The sequence below is a fragment of the Periplaneta americana genome, chromosome 12, assembly GCF_040183065.1.
Source record: "Periplaneta americana isolate PAMFEO1 chromosome 12, P.americana_PAMFEO1_priV1, whole genome shotgun sequence".
NCBI lineage: Eukaryota > Metazoa > Arthropoda > Insecta > Blattodea > Blattidae > Periplaneta > Periplaneta americana.
The window spans coordinates 278,000-292,178 of NC_091128.1; the positions used below are offsets into that span (position 1 = coordinate 278,000).

The 14,179-nt window shown below is 35.4% G+C and overlaps 1 protein-coding gene across 1 annotated transcript in view; it reads right to left on the minus strand.

The window, feature by feature from the left end:
- Positions 1-10,066: 10,066 nt before the first annotated feature.
- Tsp2A (tetraspanin 2A) overlaps positions 10,067-14,179 on the minus strand; it is an 89,893-nt gene continuing 85,780 nt past the window's right edge. The window contains exons 4-5 of the mRNA XM_069840735.1: positions 13,008-13,193; positions 10,067-10,800 (exon numbers count right to left, since the gene is read on the minus strand). Coding sequence (XP_069696836.1) covers positions 10,717-10,800; positions 13,008-13,193 — 270 coding nt within the window. The 3' untranslated portion in view covers positions 10,067-10,716. The remainder of the gene's footprint in view (positions 10,801-13,007; positions 13,194-14,179) is intronic.

Below are 14,179 nucleotides of genomic sequence, written 5' to 3' on the forward strand. Positions count from 1 at the left end.
ACATTTTTCTCGTAATTTTTTTATTTTCCAAAAATAATTGGTGTTAACATGTATAATTAACCATCCTGAAACCGAAAATCGCTTTTTCGAAATTTTTGTTTGTATGTCTGTCTGTCTGGATGTTTGTTACCTTTTCACGCGATAATAGCTGAACCGATTTATATGAAAATTGGAATATAAATTAAGTTCGTTGTAACTTAGATTTTAGGCTATATGGCATTCAAAATACTTTATTTAAAAGGGGGTTATACGGGGGCCTGAATTAAATAAATCGAAATATCTCGCTTATTATTGATTTTCGTGAAAACTATTACGTAACAAAAGTTTCTTTAAAAACAATTTCCGATAAGTTTTATTCTATTCAAAATTTTGATAGGACTGATATTTAATGAGATAAATGAGTTCTAAAATTACAATAACAACGCCATCTAAGGCACTGTACTGAAATAAAAACAAATGACTTCGTCTATAAGGGGCCTTGGACAACAACAATCGAAAGCTATTAAACATAGCCTAAGAGAATGTTTCTGTGTTTGCATGAAGTAATATCGGAAGCTAATTAATTGCTTAATTATTATTTCGCCATTGGAAAGTGTAGTTTCTCTAGATGGACATAATTCTACAATGTTATTACAGTAACTTCTGAAACATATAGCAAGTAATATAAAGTATACACGTTAAAACTAAATTATATGTCAATCTTCATTAGACTATGGTTGCATGTAATAACAATTATGAAACATGTTAAAGGAATTGTCATTGCAGCAAATGATTGCTCTCTGAAGCAAAATGACCGCATTTTAATTATTTAAATACAATTTAAATTAAGTAACATATTAAACGATTTATCCTTCTATCAAACACGAATCTTCCCTGGATCAAACGTCCTATTTTAATTATGTAATTACTTTATGTTTATTTCTAACAGGTGCAGCGGAGCGCACGGGTACGGCTAGTACAAAATATATCACAAAATTAAGAGAGTTCATTGGGCACAATAACATTAATAACATTAATAGCCTACATACAGCATGTAATAATAGGGTCCATATATATAAATAGAAAATACAAAAATACATGAATATTAGAGTATCAATTTTAACTCAATTAGCTTAAACAATTAAATAATTAATCTGATTTGTTTCTTAAATCTATGTGTGTTAAGTGTACTTAGCTCAGGGTAAGCTCTAATTAATGCATTATATATTTTGTGTCCAAAATTTCTGCTGTGTTTTAATCCAGCAGTTGTGTGGCATTTGGGAGTATTTAGAAAGAAACTGTAGTTTTGTCTGGTATGGTATTCATGAGGATCAAATTTAAATTTATTGTGTTTTTTATGGAAGTAAATCAGCAATGTTTGTTTATAAATTTGTTCTAGATTAGATACGCCAAATTCCTGAAAAATTAATTTTGTTGCGTAATCAAAAGGTTTGTAGAGACAAATTTTGATAATTCTTTTTTGGAGCAAATTTAAAGGATGGAGAGTCGAGACGAGTCGAGTCATATCGAAAGTGTGTCTGATACCCACAGTTCTCGTCTTAGTCGTCCTGTGGTTGTTCTTTCAGTGATATTAGAGATTAAAATCTTCTGCTCCGTAACTTTTACGGGGATCATACTATTCTAGGTATCTCTTCCTATGTAGTATTTGGCATTTCTTTTTGCCTACAGTACAGCTTTATCCTTGCGATACAGGTTAATTTAGTAAAATATTCTATCACCTACAGACTCCTCCCCCTCCATTTTTACTTTCAACAATTTAGTGACACTGTTGCAAAACTTCTAATATGGATTTTTGACTCTACCAAAGCTTTACCGAACTCTTATGGTGGGTTTAAAATTATAACTTAATCTAACAACTTTCTCTGTTTAATAAACGTCACTTATTCACTTCTTTCACTAAAATTCGTATTCCCTCTTTTCTCTCCCTCGACTTTCCTAATGGCATACTCTTCGAGCAGAGTAAACACGACTAGAAGAGCGGAGCGCACATACTATAACTGCGGTAATGTTTATTGACAATAGCAGTGCGGTACCTTTCGACAGAAACCATAAAGATTAGAACCTATACGCAGAGTTCCTGCACGCCATTTCATGCCCACACACACGACTCAGTTCGCACAATGAGAACAGCAACAGCTGAGATGTGCCGATGTCTCAACATGAACGACGTGGGATTTTTAACAACGTTTCTTCACCTTGAATATTTATACAGAGAAAAACAACATTATAGACTTTAAACGACGGAATTCCATTAGATAAAAAATGATAGTAAATTGGGAACGACTATCCATACAAGAATATTAAAACGCTCGCAACAATGGTTGTTATTACCACACATCGTTATATTTTAAAATTGAAACGAACCAACAATTAGATTAATATTGATTTAGTTCAGTTCCTGATGTTAAGTTGTCAGCAGCTACGTTAGATTTATGAATTAGCATTTTTTAATATCTATATATATATATATATATATATATATATATATATATATATAATTTGAACTGGTAATGAAAATTACGAGAAACCGGCTGAACGGATTTTAATAAATGACCCCTCATTTTGAAGCTTTGAACCCAAAGTTTTTCAGAAAAATAGTACTTTTCAGTGAAATGTCAATTTTTCTACATCATTTTACTATTTTCCAAAATACATCTTTCGTCAGTTTTGAGAACTAATTAATTGCATTTCCGAATAAAACAAAACACACACTACAATAAACAATAGACTATTACACGAAGGCCATGACCTACAGGATTGAAGTCATACTTTAGAGTTCAGATGGGTCAGATTATTTCACATCATAATGCCAATATGTCGATCTTCATTTGTAAAATTTTTTGATAACGTATAAAAATAATTTACAGGTCTGATTCTCTGGTCTGTAGTTTTCCGAGTATAACTGCGTATTCGATATTAAGAACTACAAAACTTAAGAATGTTTGGTGACATTATTACCATTAAAAATGAAATTTTATTATAGTTAATGAAACACATAATGGTATACTGATGACATGAAAGTGAAACCTTTTGGGGCCTTAAGTAAGTAGACGCAGAGAAAGAAGATTTTATATTAGATCTTCATTTCTATAATATACTGAGTATATATATATTACTGAAAAATATAAAACTTACGTAACAGCGTGGTCGATCGACTGATGTTACGTCACATTTGTTGAGACTATAAATTAGGAATGCCTATAACATCGACATCAACGTGAAGTTTCGATTTTATGCACGAGAACGTATAATCTCATAAACTTCTTTCCATCTGACTGTAGATAATTATTTGAAGAGAAGTAATATAATGATAACGAGATACTAAGGTTATTGTTATGAACTTAACACTACTTGTATTAAACTTGTAGGATATGTGAAAATCGAACCACAGTATAGAGAACATATCTCTATACTGTGATCAAACAGTGGTTTTCTTCCTGCTCACAAGGAAGTAATGCCATTGTTTAAAACTTCTGTCGTACGCAATTTTGGCGTATAATGGATAAACAATTGATCCTCACTACTTTTTCCGCCAAGAGAGCACCTCCTTCTTCTAGCTATGCCTCCGTCTTTCAGTTGCTGACTATAGTAGTCGTGACAGCAGGTTGCAACTTACACGCTTGGCCAACTTATTATAAGATATAATTATTTGTAAGTGTACGTCAGTTTTACGTATCAATAGTATTAATAGAAAATTTTGTGTTAATGCAGTTTATTTATTCCCTTAACTGTGTTTTATCTAACAAAGTAACACTGGATGAAAACTTACGTCGTGATCGACACTACTCTGCAGATCATAGATGAAAGTTCAGATGGCGCTGAAGGCCATGTAGAGATTGAATATGAAACTTGTGACAATGACAAGGATCTAAGTTACAGAAGGAGAGATTGAGAATTACGTAGAAAGCAAGCGAATGGAGAAAGAAGGCAAAAAACAAGAAAACAGGAGGAAAAGAAAAGGAAACGAGAATGAAAGGAGAAGGAAAAGGAAAGGAGAAGAGAAGAGAAGAGAAGAGAAGAGAAGAGAAGAGAAGAGAAGAGAAGAGAAGAGAAGAGAAGAGAAGAGAAGAGAAGAGAAGAGGAGAGGGGAGAGGAGGGTAGAGGGGAGAGGGCATGAGGGCAGAAAGCAGAGGGCACGATGGCATGAGAGCAGAGGGCAGAGGGCAGACGGCATGACGGCAGAGGGCATGAGGGCACGAGAGCAGAGGGCAGAGGGCACGATGGCACGAGAGCAGAGGGCAGAGGGCAGAGGGCATGAGGGCAGAGGGTAGAGGGCATGAGGGCAGAGGGCATGAGGGCAGAGGGCATGAGGGCAGAGGGCATGAGGGTAGAGGGCATGAGGGCAGAAGGCATGATGGCAGAGAGCACGATGGCACGAGAGCAGAGGGCATGAGGGCAGAGGGCAGTGGGTATGAGGGCAGAGAGCATGAGGGCACGAGAGCAGAGGGCAGAGGGCATGAGGGCAGAGGGCATGAGAGCAGAGGGCATGAGGGCAGAGGGCACGATGGCACGAGAGCAGAGGGCATGAGGCCAGAGGGCATGAGGGCAGAGGGCATGAGGGCAGAGGGCATGAGGGCAGAGGGCATGAGGGCAGAGGGTATGAGGGCATGAGGACAGAGAGCATGAGGGCCAGAGGGCACGCGGGCAGAGGGCATGAGGGCGGAGGGCACGCGGGCATGAGGGCAGAGGGCATGAGGGCAGAGGGCACGAGAGCACGAGGGCATGATGGCATGAGGACAGAGGGCATGAGGGCCAGAGGGCAGAAGAGAGAGGGGAGAGAGGAGAGGATATTTTCATAACTCTAACCTACAATCCTCAATAACCTGAAATAGCTATTGCTTCACTCCCACATGTAAAACCGACTGTTCGTTCTGACATTGTTACTTGCGTTTACGCATTGGAACTCAAGAACTGAAGATGTATAGGTTAAATAAAAAGTATTTAGCATGAAGAAAACCATTCAGAGGAGTAGGCCTATGTTTCATTAATGCAAATAACTTCCAAAATGTCTGGTATTCTTCATTGGAAATAAATTTGAAAAAATTTAATTTGAACTTGTAATGAACTTAGCAGCATTTGCTGCACAAGCCACTAGTTATTCTTGAATCTAGTGATGCGTAGCGCTGGAATGCGTATTCAATGATACATTTAAGACAGAATTTAAGTTTTTAAAATTCGAAGAAAGCGATAACCATGTGCGTTGTACACTGGCGTTCAAAAAGACGTGATCCAACACCAAACACCGTAGCACAGAAAAAAAAAAACATGGTGGACGCTGGTACTGTATTGTATTTATTTACATTCCATGGTATTCGTACATAGTTTCATAGCTAGAAAATGGAACACGTCAAAAATGTCTTAATAGTGCTAAAAAATCTTAATTATAGTCACAGTCTAGTTGAAATATATACAGAAGAGTTTTACAATATAGTCTACAGAAGTTACAAGTACAACACACAGGGTTAGTATCAATATTTAATACAAGACAGAAATATTCGTACAGCGTTGTTAAATGTCATGAATTCACCTACAGAATAGAAGACGTGAGAAATTAGGTACTTCTTTAATTTGGCCTAAATAATCTTATGTTTTGAGTTTGGTTTTATATTTATAGGGGGACTATTAAAAATTTTTACTGCCATATAACGAACTCCTTTTTGATAGCACGATAGACTTGACGATGGAATAATTAAATAGCTAGATTGATGTATAGTTGAACTGATAAATATCTAAATATATATATATATATATAAATTGATAAATTGAGAAATAGCTAAACTCATATAAAGATAAATAGCTAAATACCCTAATAGTTAAATTGATAAACAGCTAAATAACTGAACTGATAAACAGCTAAATTGATAAATAGCTAAATAGCGAAATTAATGTATAGCTAAGTAGCTAAATTGATAAATTACTAAATTGATATCAGCTAAATAGCTGAATTGAATAACTAAATTGATAAATAGCTAAATTCATAAATTGCTAATTTGATATACAGGTAAATAGCTAAACTGAATAACTAAATTGATAAATAGCTAAATTTATAAATTGCTAAATTGATATACAACTAAACAGCTAAATTGAATAACTAAATTGATAAATAGCTAAATTCATAAATTGCTAATTTGATATACAACTAAACAGCTAAATTGAATAACTAAATTGATAAATAGCTAAATTTATAAATTGCTAAATTGATATACAACTAAACAGCTAAATTGAATAACTAAATTGATAAATAGCTAAATTCATAAATTGCTAATTTGATATACAACTAAATAGCTAAATTGAATAACTAAATTGATAAATAGCTAAATTCATAAATTGCTAAATTGATATACAACTAAACAGCTAAATTGAATAACTAAATTGATAAATAGCTAAATTCATAAATTGCTAATTTGATATACAACTAAACAGCTAAATTGAATAACTAAATTGATAAATAGCTAAATTTATAAATTGCTAATTTGATATACAACTAAATAGCTAAATTGAATAACTAAATTGATAAATAGCTAAATTCATAAATTGCTAATTTGATATACAACTAAACAGCTAAATTGAATAACTAAATTGATAAATAGCTAAATTCATAAATTGCTAATTTGATATACAACTAAACAGCTAAATTGAATAACTAAATTGATAAATAGCTAAATTCATAAATTGCTAAATTGATATACAACTAAATAGCTAAATTGAATAACTAAATTGATAAATAGCTAAATTCATAAATTGCTAAATTGATATACAGGTAAATAGCTAAATTGAATAACTAAATTGATAAATAGTTAAATAGCTAAACTGATAAATAGCTAAATTGATATACAGCTAAACAGCTAAATTGAATAACTAAATTGATAAATAGCTAAAATTTTGATAAATAGCCCAATGGAGGAGATATTTCAGAACAAGCTTTTCGAACTTGGTATTTCATTCTATCCCGGTGATTTTATAGAACATTTCTGAAGCACCTCTACATAAGTTGAAAACTGTCTTTTGTGTCCAGACCTGGATTTTTTGTACAGTACAGTAGTCTGAAACGGGTATCTTCTGTTTCAAATAAATTATAAGTATTTAGCTCGAAAACTATTACAATAGTTTGATGAAATAATTGAAAAACTTAGCGGAAAATAAAGTAATGAGTCTAACCATACACGGTAATTGCCCTGAACTGCACTTTTGTATCGCTGATGTCCAAGAATAATGTTGGACGATATTAAAATTAAAAGATTAAGATCTTGAATTGAAAATTCTACAATACAGGATCTGAAGGCACGGAAGGAAGTTGCCATTCAAAGGAGTACCACAGAAATACCAGATGTACGAGACAAGCTGGAGGTCAAGGCCCGAAGGGGCTGCAGGCATTGTTGATGATGATGTGTCAAACTAGAACAGTTTATCTGCGACTCGAATGAAATGAAACGTGACTGCAAACTTGATTCTTCGCTTAATAACTATAATAATCTACAAGTTGTTTTTTTTCATGAGTTATGGAAATTTGAACGCCTTCTATTTTGCACAGTCTACGAAAGCTGAAAAATACTCCGGTTAAACGTTACCACTCTGAAGACCTGTTCATAGATCCGGTTTAATTAACGAACCAGTTTTCTAATTATTTCAGTTTTAATTGCATTACCAGGCTGTAGCTCTGTGTGTGCCATTGCACTCGATCTGATCAGAGAAGACCGCACTTATCTCGGTCTCTACTTTCAAACGTAACGACTTTTCTATCGGAAAGTAATTGCGGGATATTAACAGTTCACACTGCCTCAATGGTAAATTAATTCTGCCATAAGCACGTATATGATTTCCCTTTGTGTTCAAAATTTCATTGTGAGAGTTAAATCAGGTCCTTAGTTTTCTTGCTTGTCTAGCATGAAAGTCATCTATATACCCAACATACACCTGTCGTTCAACACCAATCCATCAACTGCAGACATCACATGGATTAAGAACTATATGTAACCTAAACTGTATTTAATGCAGAATGTGATGTAGTAACGGTACGACACGACGCGAGGAAGATAAACGACCTGATATTAACAAAATTACCCTTAATTAATTTTAATCGACTCGATTATTCGATTAAATATTTTTGATCGATTTATCTCACAACAGAAACTGATAGATTAATCGATTAATTCCCACAACACTAGAATACAAAGTTTTACCAGATTCCCAATGTTTTAAGACATTTTTTTAAGGAAAAACGTTTTTGGTAAGATTATTTATATAATTCTCGGTTGGTTTATTTATTTGATGGTTTCAAACTTTTTATTTTTTCTTCCTAAAACTTCAGTGATACCTTACTGTTCTTACTATTTTCTTTCTTTAATAATTCTTGTTATGTTTTATGTTTTTCACACACTGTAGCTTTAGGATTTGTTATATTATGTTTTTTTTTTTTTCGTTGTTGGTAACTCTATAGCATCTATTAGATGCTTTATGGTTGTGCTAAAAGATGGAGTTACTTGTCAACAATGTGACGCTGAAACGTGTGTTAAGGTTACTGCCCAGCGACAGTCCTGATGTATTTTTATATTTGTGATGATTGGTTAATTAATATTAACCCGGCATACTCACAATCACACTCACATTCATACAAATTTCCAGACTCTAAGACACCCAGGGAATTCTTATATTATGTTCTACAACATATGCATTTGTTCTTGTATAGCCTCTGAATATGAGTTTTACCGTAGCCCACTCAATAAATTAACAAGAAAAGAGTGTTAAATGAGTATCTTCCGCTTGTTATACAAGGCCACCTTAAATAATCGCAGTCATTTGTTTTCATTTTATTATATTTAGCTGTAAGAATCAGGAAGGTCATTATGAAACAATAAAATAACGCATTTCTACGAGTATTTATTAAAATATGAACACAGAATTAGGCTATCCACAATAATTATAATACGTTCTTAGCTCTTTTATTCCTATTTCGCTGTGACTTCACGATTGTTTCGTTTTCCTTTAGGCAGAAATATTTCATAATGGCCTTCAAATATTTTTCAACAAACATATTTTTCAGCCTGAGCAAATCTTTCCCATCCCCATTCCCTACAGCCTCCTTCAACTTCTACAGTACATTTTCTTCGGTTTCAATTGTTGCACTAGTAAAGTTACCATTAAACAGTGCCTTTTTTCTGGCGGAATGCGCCATTTTGTTATATTTTTCATCACGAAACCGATTAATGTTGGAATTTCGCGCCACCAATACTATATATTGTGAGTCTTCATCGTCATCATCCCGCTAGTTAACTCCGTGTCTTGTTACAATTGTTGGATCAACATAACTTAAATCTTGGCTGCTAAAAGGCAGTCAAGCTGCAACAGACGTCACGAGGAAAGAAGAAGACGCTGAAGAAATAATAATAACAATAATAATAATAATAATAATAATAATAATAATAATAATAATAATAATAATAATCCGTGGCGCTACAGCCCGTGAAGGGCCTAGACAGACCAGCCGGCTGCTGGCCTCACGCCCACATGCCGAAGCAGAGGTGGATGATCATCCAACCAGAATGGAGGTATCGTGTGGTTAGCACGATGATCCCCCCGGCCGTTATAGCTGGTATTCGCTACCTATCGTAGCTCCCCAAGTGCATCACGATGCTGGGTGAGCACCGGTCCCATACACTGGCCGAAATTTCATGAGAAAATTTCTTCCCCCATGAGGACTCGAACCAGCGCGCATTCCGTAACGCGAGTCCTAGGCAGGATGCCTTTGGCCACGACGCCACGGCGTGGGATATAAGACTACAATGTCAAAATGGATAGAAAATATACTATTACGTATGAAAAGTATATATATATATATATATATATATATATATATATATATATATATAAGTAATTACTATCAATTATATTAATTAATGTTTACCATTGGTTATTAATGGAGAAAAATTCGCTCCGGCGCCGGGGATCGAACCCGGGTCTTCCATTTTACGCACCGAGCGCTCTAACGTAGCGAATTTTTCTCCATTAATAACCAATGGTAACAATAACAGATAATTTTCTATAGGACAAAAAAATTAATCCCTATGTATATATTTTAATGTGTTTATTGGTTTAGTTTTACAAGTAGGTACGTCTATGAATTGAATCACCGAATGCACAACACAAATACATTGTACTTATGAAAAGATTGAAACTGAATAGAATCGCTAATCTATAAAAGTTTTGTACAAATAATTACCCTAATATACTTTCAAAGTAAATAACATGAAAAAAATTAAACTATAAAATGCAGTGATCAAGAGTTGCAACATTTACAGCATCCACCAATGTGAAAAGAACTTCGTCTCTCAGTATTTATTTCTGTGATGTTGGCCATGTGGTAAAGTTCACTTTCTGCTGCGTAATAGTTAACTCTGTTGAAAACAACGAACATTAATATCGAGGTTTTTATGAATTTACTTTGAAGGCTGATTTTTTAATGGAATAAATGTTAAACGTTCCCATGGTTACGACGTCTACAACAAAGTTATTGGCTACTACAGTTTACAGTTCACTGTCAGGCTTTAACGAGATTGTCCGCATGTTGCAGTTTGCCTTGTCCGATGCCTTTTGCGCAATTCGCTTTTCGCTTTTTCATACTGTAAATGAGTTAGTATCGTTCTGACAAAATAAATAAAAATAAAGGCAAATGCTTCAACAAAGTTGAATGAACTTGTACTGAAATGATATGCATATTGATCAGCGCTTGTACACGACTCCAGTATCTTCGTCTTCCTTCTTCAAAGCCTGGGACAGGACAGCAGACAGCACTATGTTGATGACCTGCGAACAGAAACCATGACAGTCTGATATTTAATTTATAAAGACTTTCCATAGCAGCCAAACAGACAGTTGCTGGATTCAGGTTATTTTCGATGACCGTGTGGTTAACAAATCCACAGACAGTGATGGTTAGTTAAGAACGATCGAATCCCGACATACATACATATGGGTTATTCCATATGAAATCGATAACCTCGCATTTTTTTATACTCTAATTTTTTCCCTACTTATACAAGGTGCTGAGGGGAGTGCATTTTCAAAAATATACTATCGAAAGTCAAACGGTTTTCGTACTATTGAGCGACAAATTTAGCGTATTTTATAAAAACAAGCCTCTTTCAGCGCTCAGAACTCTGGAACAATTTACTGCAGAACATTGAACGAGAGCTCATTTTGAAGCTGACATTTGGTAGGTTATGTTAAGAAGTAATCCTTAGTTTTATTGTACACAAAGAGACAGATAATCTGATTTTACTTGCTTTTAGGCTTTTTGGCTATTTGTAAAAATGTAAAAAATATTGAGAAAAAACCTTGCATTATTAAGAGGAATTCGGCATTGTTTGCTTAGTGGTACGCCAATAAGTTTCGAGGGTATTAAATAAATTATTTTCACACGCCTAGACTTGAACGGCGCAGTACCGCACGCACTGGCCGAGAGCTGAAGATAAGCGAGCGTTGGGCGTCATTTTACTCCTGTGTTTATGAAAACTCGTGATAAAGCTAGCCCAGCTATGCGCTACTAGACGAAACATCACGTGTTTACGTCTCCTGGCCTTGCTTGTCTCGGCTAAGCTCCCGCCTCACAGTCAGCTGGTTAGTTCACGCGCGTACTATTTATTTTCTTTATTTGATATTTTCAATACTTTATTATCAACGTCCCACCAGTAAAAAATATGTTTATTTGTACTTTCAATGCGGAATCTAACCATATATTTTAAAAATATTTTTTCTTGGCCAAAGGAGTCTTAATGAAGAAAAATCTAAATTTCTCCATTTCCATAAATAGTAAGAAAATCTGTTTATATGTCAATATAAACTTTAACTTCTCAGCATCAAAATAAACCATGATTTTGATCATTGGGTGAAAGGGTTTCGGAGCCACAACAGTTTAAAGTTGCTAATTTTATGAAAATACGATAAATGTAAATATTATTAATTTAAACACTATGAAGTTCTGATGCCTCAAACTTTGCACAAAGCATTGTATCACAGTTGTCTACGGACAGAAAAAGTTTCATTGTATTAAAAAATCGCAAGGTCAATTTTCCCTATATTTCGATCGATTTGAGATGGAATAGCCCATACATACATACATACATACATACATACATACATACATACATACATACACATATATGTATGGGCCTACATTTGATGTTCACAGTTTGAAATCTCATAAAATTATTCATTTCTTAATCCGAAAACCTTCGGACACACGGAGATGGTGTTTCAGATTTTCAGACTGAAAATACAGGAGATCTTGGAAATAATTGCCAAAACCGTTCCATCAAGACATTATCGACATGTTTTATCTTTAGGAGCATGTTATATACAGTGTAACTGTACGCAAAGTAATTTAAAATGAATCTCATGGCACTATTAATACTTACCACATGCTTTGTATTCATTCAGAAACTTTTACAATTGAGGCGGTCAGAACCAAAGGGCTGTAAGTGCACTTAAGTTATATTCGAGAAAATGTGATTAAAAGTTATTGAACTTTCGTAAATTCCGTGAAGTTTTAATTTTAATGTTAATGAGTGATGTGGTTAAAAGGTATAGGCCTATCCCTTACCACTGAAATTTTAAATGTCTTACTTTACCCTGGATGCACTTACATCAAATTTTTAGAAATGTCACTTACACCCCTTTGCTTCTAACCTCCTGAATTGAAATTTCCCTTAATGAAACAGATTGAAAATTGACGAGAATTTGTCATTGTAGATTATACTTTAAAATATGTAATTAGAGTAACTTTCATAACATCATAGCACTATTAATATTTACCATTTAAATAAATAAATTGCGACAGGAGATAATATCAAATACGTGTGGATAAAATATGGGAGAACCTGGCAACCCTGCAGGGAGACGCAGGTATTTGAATGGTTTCAGGATGTGAGCTTCAAAACTTGCACACCGCGTCAAGAGCAGTTTTTGGTTCCAGAATAGATTTCAACGTGCGTGTTCCAGAATGTGTCACTCACGTGTATGAAGCACACGGTCAGCGCGAGGCCGCTGAGCCAGGCCGACTTGTCCTCCAGGAACCACGTCATCTCGTCCACGCAGCCGTAGAAGAACGCGTTGCCAGTGACGGTGTCCCGGCACTCCGTGGGCAGTGGCTTGAGCAGCTGCAGGTAGTCGTTGGGCCCGTCGGCTCCACAGCACCCGATCTGCAGTTGAGGACAGTTGGTCAGTTTACTGCTTCATACCTTCCAAGCGACGAGCAGAGTACAGAAAACACTAACTTAGATACTGCTTATACTGGGTGTTCAATTCAAAGTGTGTCGTGGCTCGCTGTATGTCGTCATGTGGCTAGCCGATGAGCCTAGAGAATTCAATCTTCCTACACTTCCGCAGAGGCGTATTACCTATGTGCCAGAGAAGTTGCCTGGCAAGTACGGCGTTCGTTCTTAAGAATACTTACCGATACGTATGGTAACGCCGGTAGTGGCAGGAATGTGAACTGTTTAGAAACAGGTACTGAGGTGAGTTTTTTTGTTACTGTCGGGGTATGGAGAGAGGGTTAAGACGATTACTTACGTATTTGTTGACATTTACCTCGACGGTCAACATGGACACGGAGCATTTGATTTGTATTGTGGAATGTTGTCGTACGCAACCGATAACAAATACCCTGCGTACGACTTGCCCGCGCAAAACACAGTTCGAAAGAGGTTATGGTAGCACACAGACCGTACAGACCGCCATCTGTTGCTACGACGTTCAAGTTATACCGTATACGTTCTCAAGTTCAGATTGAACGCCTTGATTAATAGGCAACTTCTCTGACATAAAAGCTGAAACTCGCTTCAAATCGCTGACTCACAACAGTGACGTCATGACACACTTTGAAATGAACACACATTATTATATCTGCAAGCTGGTTGGGTTTGTATTATGCAGCAAGAAATATAGAATAATCCTAATGAAACTATCAGGGTACTTGACGCTCTAGAACAATAAATATCTGAGGCAAAAGATATAAACCATATTAATGCAGTGATCACAAAATATGTCGTGAGACATGTCCCTCACCGGGCCTGAACTCAGACCAGCGTGAGTAGACGTCACAACATACCTCTCCTCGCTCAACAGTTTCGCTTAGCTTGGAATTAATAATAATAGCAGAAGACGGGCTGTTTGAAGATCGACATAA